Source organism: Haliotis cracherodii, unplaced genomic scaffold, assembly GCF_022045235.1.
Source record: "Haliotis cracherodii isolate W230 unplaced genomic scaffold, xgHalCrac1.p SCAF_3, whole genome shotgun sequence".
NCBI classification, from domain to species: Eukaryota; Metazoa; Mollusca; class Gastropoda; order Lepetellida; family Haliotidae; genus Haliotis; species Haliotis cracherodii.
The window spans coordinates 9,144,295-9,152,005 of record NW_027266286.1 but is presented as its reverse complement, the minus strand read 5'-3'; the positions used below and the strand labels follow the sequence as shown (position 1 = coordinate 9,152,005).

Below are 7,711 nucleotides of genomic sequence, written 5' to 3'. Positions count from 1 at the left end.
TCGAGTCCGACCGTGTACATCGTTGCTCTTGCAATTGATTGCGTGATCGAAACTTGATTATACAACTTCAATATTTCCAAAGGTCACAAACCACACAAGGTATTTGCCTCACACAAACTGCCATTCCTTACTGGTCAACAGAATGATACATAATCCAACTACAGAAGCACGTTGTTCTTTGTACGCGGTGTCAATTACAAATAGTAATTTGGTCTGGTCCAGACACGAATTTTTACAGACCGCCGTCATATAGCTGGAATATTGCAGAGTGCGGCGTTAAGCAAACAAACAAACAAAATCATACGATTTCTGTTATGCACTGAAACGGTGGGATCATTTTGAGATACAATTTGACTCACAACTCCTTATAAATATTATTCACAAATATATGAATTCATAGTTTCGCTGAAATAGTCGTATATACACAAATAGTAACATAAGCCAAGCACTGTCGGAGTGAGTGAGTGAGTTCGGCTAATCGCCACATTGGACAGTATTATAGTTATATCAAATATCAGAGCCTGTTAGTGTCATGTGGGAAGAGGGCCGAAGTGAGTGTTGGTGAAACAAACGAGCGCGGGAACGGTGCTGAAAAACATAAGTAAGGCAATCGTGGATTCGAACCCAAAAACATAGGTCGGTGGCACACAGGAGGCACACCCAAGGGCCACAACTCTGCACAGCAGTAAGTATGTACGAGGGGCGTTCAATGATTTTGGGCATTTGTGTTTACACAAACAATGTTAACTTGTGGCAGGTATGACACTAGTCATAACATCAGGTTGACACGTGTCATAACAAGTTCCAGACATAACAATAAGTTAGATGTGATGGCTTCATTCACCCAAGGGTGGTCACAATTATGGATTCTCTCAAACATGAACAACGCGCTGTAATAAAGTTCCTTACATGCTCCGGTTAACTAGTCGAGAATTGCACAGGCCGCCATTTGTGAATGTGGATTCGAAAAGTTAAATCACCCACCCTACAGCCCAGACTTACCCCCTGTGACTATTTCCTGTTCCGGCAAATGAAATCTGCCCTACGTGGAAGACACTTCCAGGATGACGAGGACATAAAGGCTGCCACAGAGGCGTGGTTAGAACAGAAAAACACTCAAATCCACACTAAATTGCAACAATCAAATGACACCAGCAACGGTACTAAACCCCCTAAATGACTTACAAACATTTAAAGCACTAGGCACATATCTAATCAAAACAGGCCTACTTGGCCGCATTATAAAAAATATACAATAAAAGTACAACAAACAAGCTGCCAATAAACCCTAAAATTCGAAACTTATAAAAAACACACAAACTCCCTTTAGTCTATAAAAGTAGTATTAAAAGCTTGAAGGACAAATGGAATAAGTGTACTGAGGTGAATGGAGATTATATCGAAAAATAAAAGTGCAAAAGATATTCTGTGACTTGGTCTTATATTGAAGTTGCAAAACTTATTGAACGCCCCTCGTAGTTCAGTTTTTTTACGGACTAACGATAGACTTGGGTTTAACACCTGACCGCTTTCAAGACAGATTATGCTGTACCATGACGTTCACATCCGTGGAACAATATTAATTAACTTTAACCTTTAGTGAGTTTTACGTCACAGCCAGCAATGCTCCAGCGATGTAACAACAGTCTGCAAATAATTGGATGTCTCATCAACGTCAAATGTAGTCGGGATATGCGATGACACCCAAATACATCATCATCAAATATCCATTACTTGTTTGTTTAGTTTTAGCCACCCTCAAACATGACGTATACTTTCTTTTACCCGCCAGTACATTTACAGGTAAGCGCTTCATCTTATTCACCCCGCTTGCAATAGACAATAGAAGCACTTACTGCCCACTCGCCATCGTCCGTGCGGCACGTGCAAGAGCGTTAGTAATATATACATGACCAACTTCACTGACAACCAGTTCGACCCTCAGTGCGCGCGCGAGTTGATCACAGTTGGAAACATGGCAAATAATTACGTCTCCGCTCAACCCCAGGTGAGCCGTTTTTAAAGGACCTATAGATATATAACATTATGTCAATGTCAATACCAATTATGTTTTGTTCGTCGGATGTTTTGGTGAAGAAGTATCTGTCAATGTTTTTATGTTCAAGGCCGTAGTTAACTTTTTTTGACGGGGGGGGGGGGGGGGGGGGGGGCAAATATTTGTACAAGTATCACATGTCCCCAACTTGATTAAAAAAAAAATGTTTTCTATAAAAACGGATATCCACAGGTATTGCCAATGTGAAACCGGATTTACTCCGAGATAATTTCGCCGAGGAATAGGTACCGTGATTGAGGATCGGGAGGATACCATGTCTGACATGACTGATTAATACATCCTACCCTGACACTCAGGGGTTTGCCCAACCCGGATATAGACGTCACGTGGACTAGGTGGAATATTGCCAACATCACGTAAACCTTAACTCTAACGTACAACGGCAATAACATCATCATCGTCTTCATAAAATCTTGAAAACCGGTTGACAAACTGACCATGACTTCAAATGAGATTTGTGATCCAACTCATGCTACTCCGGGACAAGACGAATAGCGACTCTTGCCCCTCTCATGGCTATTTGCAATTTGCGACCGGGTTCCGTTTTAGCGCAAACGGACATACCTAAAACAATTGTCAACTCGTTGCATAATGGTTCACATATCTTTCCTCATATATTCTCTATATTTCAGATGCACATCGGGACATGCGAAATTATACAGTATGATTGAACACATTTAACTGTCTCTTGAGTATATCTTTAGATGCAAGACATATGTAAAATCAAATTATTTCTTATGGATTCTTTGACGAAGAACTTGAAATCTTACGCGCATTCTGATTGGATTGTCGTCTTTTCGCACATAACATTCATCGATAGGGGGACGAGTCTTCTTGCAGGTTACGGAAAGGGGCGAGTGGTGACGAATGCAACTGGTATATACATAAATATTTTCAGCCCATGGGAATGCCGAACCAAGGCCAGCCAATGGGAATGCCGAACCAAGGCCAGCCAATGGGAATGCCGAACTATGGCCAACCAATGGGAATGCCGATGGCACAACCGGTTGCCATGCCAATGATCCAACCAACGCTGAATAACCAGAGCAACACAACAGTGGTCGTAAACTCACAGCCTGGGTCTGGGTCAGGGTCAGATAAGTCTTCCCGACCCTGGAGTTCGGGGCTTTGTGGTTGTTGTGATAACTTCGGCATTTGTAAGTAATGAGGATTTTACGATCGCATGCTAGATTCACGTTTCAGCAGAGCTACTCCAACCGATGACACCATAACCCTAACGGCCTGCTAGGGGTTTAATCTCTCTGATCACGTGGACAAGGCGTTCGACCCCGGATTGGAAGGTCCGCGGTTCGAATCTCAGCACGTTAATTGTTATGGCCGCTGAGAAACCACCTGTGATATTGTTTTCGGAGATTTCTGATATTCGTAAGGCCTAAAATGATTCTTATTTAGGAGTTCAACAATGACAAACACCACTGGTAACTGTTTACCTGTAAATAGTCGATAACGAGCCAGTCCAATCATTGATGATAAGAGCAAGGATCCACGCTGTCCGGGTGCGATGACACACAATCAACCAAGTCACCTAACCTGATCACCCGATCCATTTAGTAGCCGGGGCGGTCGGGTAGCCTAGTGGTTAAAGCGTTCGCTGAAGACCCGGGTTCGATTCACGACATGGGTGCAATGTTTGAAGCCCATTTCTGGTGTCCCCCGCCGTGATATTGCTGGAATATTGCTAAAAGCGGCGTAAACCATATTCAATCACTCACTCATTTAGAAGCCCCCCAGCACAAGCATAGTTTTCTTGGGAGCAATTCTAACCTGGAATCTACCCACACAAGAAAACACGCTAGGACTCCAACATTAATAAACTCTGTTAAACTCGTTGAAAAGTTCAATTTTTATGGAAAAACAACATCCCAATTGCTGGTCGTCAGAGGCAAAGATGTTGCTATGAGTGGAACCCGTGAAAGATGCGGGTTACAATAGGTCTTCAGCAAACCATGACTGCCGTAAAAGGCGACTAAAGGGATCTGGTGGCTCGCTGACTTAGTTGATGCATGTCATCGTATCCCAATTGCGTAGATCGATGTTCATGATGTCCATCACTGGTTTGTCTGGTCCAGGCTCGATTATTTACAGACCGCCGTCATATATAGCTGAAATATTGCTGTGTGCGGCGTCAAACAAGAAAGAAAGAAAGCATTGCGTGGTCATGTTCCGTGACTGACGGCGTTGGACGTCGCCTGCTTCTTGCCACTGGTTGAGTCGATGATTGACAGAGCACCGTGACATACCTGTAATTTTGCTTATGATTATTATTGTGTATGATGATTATTTTGGTTGTGTCAGGCGTGACTGTGATGATGTGTCCCGCCTGCTATGCCTGCCACCTGGCGGGCAAGTCAGGGGAGTTCTGTTGTCTGCCGCTGTTGGTCCCAGGATGGATGATAGCTCTCAGGGCGTACGTCAGGGGCAGACACCGTATCTCTGTAAGTACCTTACCTTTTACTTAAATAGTTTTAATTAATTAAGGAACGAACATAATCAGGTCATTTGAACTCTAGGTTGAACACGTATGCCACGAAAAAAGGAACTGTTTCTTTATCCGACATATACTGGAGTGGTCGGCGGTTTGTTATATACTAACGTAAACAATATTTTAAGTAATGATAAACAAGCAAACACGTAAAATTGAACATTGTTCCCCCAAAAATGTATAATCATTCCAGTCCATTTTTAATGCATTCGGAACGGAACGCACCAGGAAAGAGAAAACATATCTCGGAGTTTTTATGTATATATTTTTAAGTTCCTGTTAGATACAGGGACTTTTTTCCAGTCTATTTTAAGTTATCATGTACAATTCAGAATGGTTCCTCATGTGTTACATACTTGTTTTGATTTAGCGTGGATACACTGATTATTTAGTTGATGATTTCTGATTGTTTCTTGAAGTAAGATAAGGGGCAAGGGTGGCCCAGTCGTCTAAGGCGCCGTAATTCGCTGTGCAGATCTAGAGTTGCGTCAATTGGGCACGCCACCCCGGTTCGCCCCGATTATGTTTCTAGGTTTGTCAGCATTATACCCGTGCTCGTGGGTTTCAACAAGTGGTAACCGTCTGAGATCTGAAACACTTCGGGCTTTCCTCCCGTGCTTTGGATAATGCGTTAAAGCTACGTTATACCAAACTCACTCCCTGAAGTAAGACATCACGTGAGCATACTACAGTGTGAGTGAGTGAGTGAGTGAGTATGGTTTTACGCCGCTTTTAGCAATATTCCAGCAATACCACGGCGGGGGACACCACAAATGGGCTTCACACATTGTACCCATGTCGGGAATCGAACCCGGGTCTTCGGCGTGACGAGCGAACGCTTTAACCAGTAGGCTACCCGACCGCCCCTACTACAGTGTAGAAGGTGTGTGTCACCTCGGTCGTCGGACACTGTCATAGACATGACATGTTTTTCACATTTTTAGTGATAACGTGGCAATTGATACAGACACGTATGTTAGAATTAAAATGATGGATTGACGAGGACATGCTTGAAATATTTCTCTCGGAGCAGGTATTACCAAGAACTTTTTGTCATTGACGAAACAGCGTATATTTCATTTTACTTTAATTTTCACAGTATATTTAATAAGTTATGCGTGCAACTCTTAGCCAGCTGTCACCGCATAGTGATCTGAGAAACTGTAATTAAACCACGTTGGGTGGTCAAAAATGAAACAAATGGTTATTCATTGGGGATATAGTTGATTCGGGTATCATAGTTGTGTTTTGGACATGTACGTTTGCAGTGTTTAGGAGACAGTTTTCTACTTAGTAAAGTCATGGGAAGATTGGTAATTTTGGGGTCAAATCCAATTTTCAAAGGTAAGCTTTCTTTTGCCCAGTAGTGTTGTATTGTAACAGAGCGTGTCATAGGGTGGAAGGAAAACGCAAAGTCGTAGAACTTGATTTCATTATTCATAATTGTTGGATATTGTTCAGCAATGTTGACTTATTTAATACGGGTGTCATAGTGTGTCATAGTGTGTCATAGTGTGTCAAAGTGTGTCATAGTGTGTCATAGTGTGCCTTAGTGTGTCAAAGTGTGTCATAGTGTGTCATAGTGTCTTGAAACTTAAGGTTGAAGTGTTTCGGCGACTCTTTTCAGCCTTGTCACTATTTCATTACATTTGTAATGTTTTGTTTCAAATACACTTTTTTTTAAAGTGTAGTTCTTTTGCCCGGCATTTTAACCTATATATTAATGATAAAATCTTTAAATGTGAAAAAGAGAATCGGTTTTTATAATAATTACCCAAATGTTTTTGGTCATATTTAATAATATCTTTTTTTATCCAAAAGTTGAACAAAGTTGTTCTAAAAAGCAAACAAAAAAGCAATAACTTCCTTAACCGCGACCACAGAGTCTTTATAACTAAAATATTTTTTCTTGCAGGGAACTATTTGTGATGATTGCTGGAAAGTGACGTGTTGCTTCCAACTCACCATGTGCCAGTTGTCACGTGAAATCGACTTCATCAAAGACGGGAAGACGGCATTGTAGTCACGTGACCAATAAATACCATGTGCTAACTGTGATCAAAATAAAGGTGCTAAACATGGTCACTGTTTCGGTGACCTTTACCAACATGCATTTGTTTTGTTTTCCTTCAGTTTTTAACACTCGCTCGTTTGAAGGTTGCTTGGTCAGAGCTGCAAAAAAAACTTTATAAAAATGTTTATGATAGACAAGTGGAGGACATTTCCAAGTTTGAAGCATCAAATAGAATCATACAATTCCCTGTTTTGACTTGTACCATATGTTCCCTTATTTTTGTAAGGGCAACGCTTAACTTGCCTTTGCATGTGTTTGTGGCGTGGCACGGTGGGGTAAGGAATGCTCACCTTTTCGCGAACACCTGGTATCATCACTATTTGATAGTGATTCATAAACACATGGTTATGATATCGTATATGGCCACTGCTTTTAACAGAGCTTTCTCCTGATAATGGGAATAATTTGCGTCTTATTTGTTTATATCCGGTGACAATATCAAGGCGGAACCCGTGAAGATCGGGTTAGAATAGATCTTCAACAACTCATGCTTGACGTAAGAGGCGAATAACGGGACCGGGTGGTTAGGCTCGCTGACTTGGTTGATGCATGTCATCGTATTCCAATTGCGTAGATCGAAGCTCATGATGTTTTACTCACTGGATTGCGTGGTCCAGAGTCGATTATTTACAGGAAGCCGTCATATAGCTGGAATATTGCTGAGTGCGGTGTTAAGACAACAAACAAACAATCACGACGGTCAGGTAACGGTAGATATGACTCCCAATCAACCAACTCATAGAACCTGATCACCCAATCCCTATTTCTGTGCCGATGTTTCTAAACTCGCGGTACGAATGAGCGAGGCATTCAGGCCTGCGTATCTGATTTCTGTATCTTGAAAATGAAGTTAATCGGCTTGTTCCCAATGTAAATGAAAAAGGCCGCGTCAATATGTTGTAGATGTGCTATTCACCCTGTCGTATCTGAACAACACCCTACACATTGTTGACTATGGAGAGTACACTTGTTCTGTGTGCGTTTTCTTTTGTTAAAAAACCGAAATGTCCAAATCGAATACTTTTAGAAATTGGCTGACTCAAGATCTCATGTTTCC

At 41.8% G+C, this 7,711-nt stretch overlaps 1 protein-coding gene across 1 annotated transcript; it reads left to right on the top strand.

Moving 5' to 3' along the window:
- The first annotated feature begins 328 nt into the window (after positions 1-328).
- Positions 329-6,648, top strand: LOC139474393 (placenta-specific gene 8 protein-like). The gene is made up of 4 exons (XM_071257384.1): positions 329-2,008; positions 2,976-3,234; positions 4,394-4,533; positions 6,496-6,648. The coding sequence occupies exons 1-4, from the start codon at positions 1,910-1,912 to the stop codon at positions 6,601-6,603; spliced, it is 606 nt and encodes a 201-aa protein (XP_071113485.1). The 5' UTR covers positions 329-1,909; the 3' UTR covers positions 6,604-6,648.
- Positions 6,649-7,711: the final 1,063 nt, after the last annotated feature.

Coding starts and splice junctions, on each gene's coding strand:
- LOC139474393 (XM_071257384.1), top strand. CDS start 1,910: ATGACCAACTTCACTGACAACCAGTTCGACCCTCAGTGCGCGCGCGAG. Junction 2,009..2,975: donor ACGTCTCCGCTCAACCCCAG/GTGAGCCGTTTT, acceptor AAATATTTTCAG/CCCATGGGAATGCCGAACCA. Junction 4,534..6,495: donor GGGGCAGACACCGTATCTCT/GTAAGTACCTTA, acceptor TTTTTCTTGCAG/GGAACTATTTGTGATGATTG.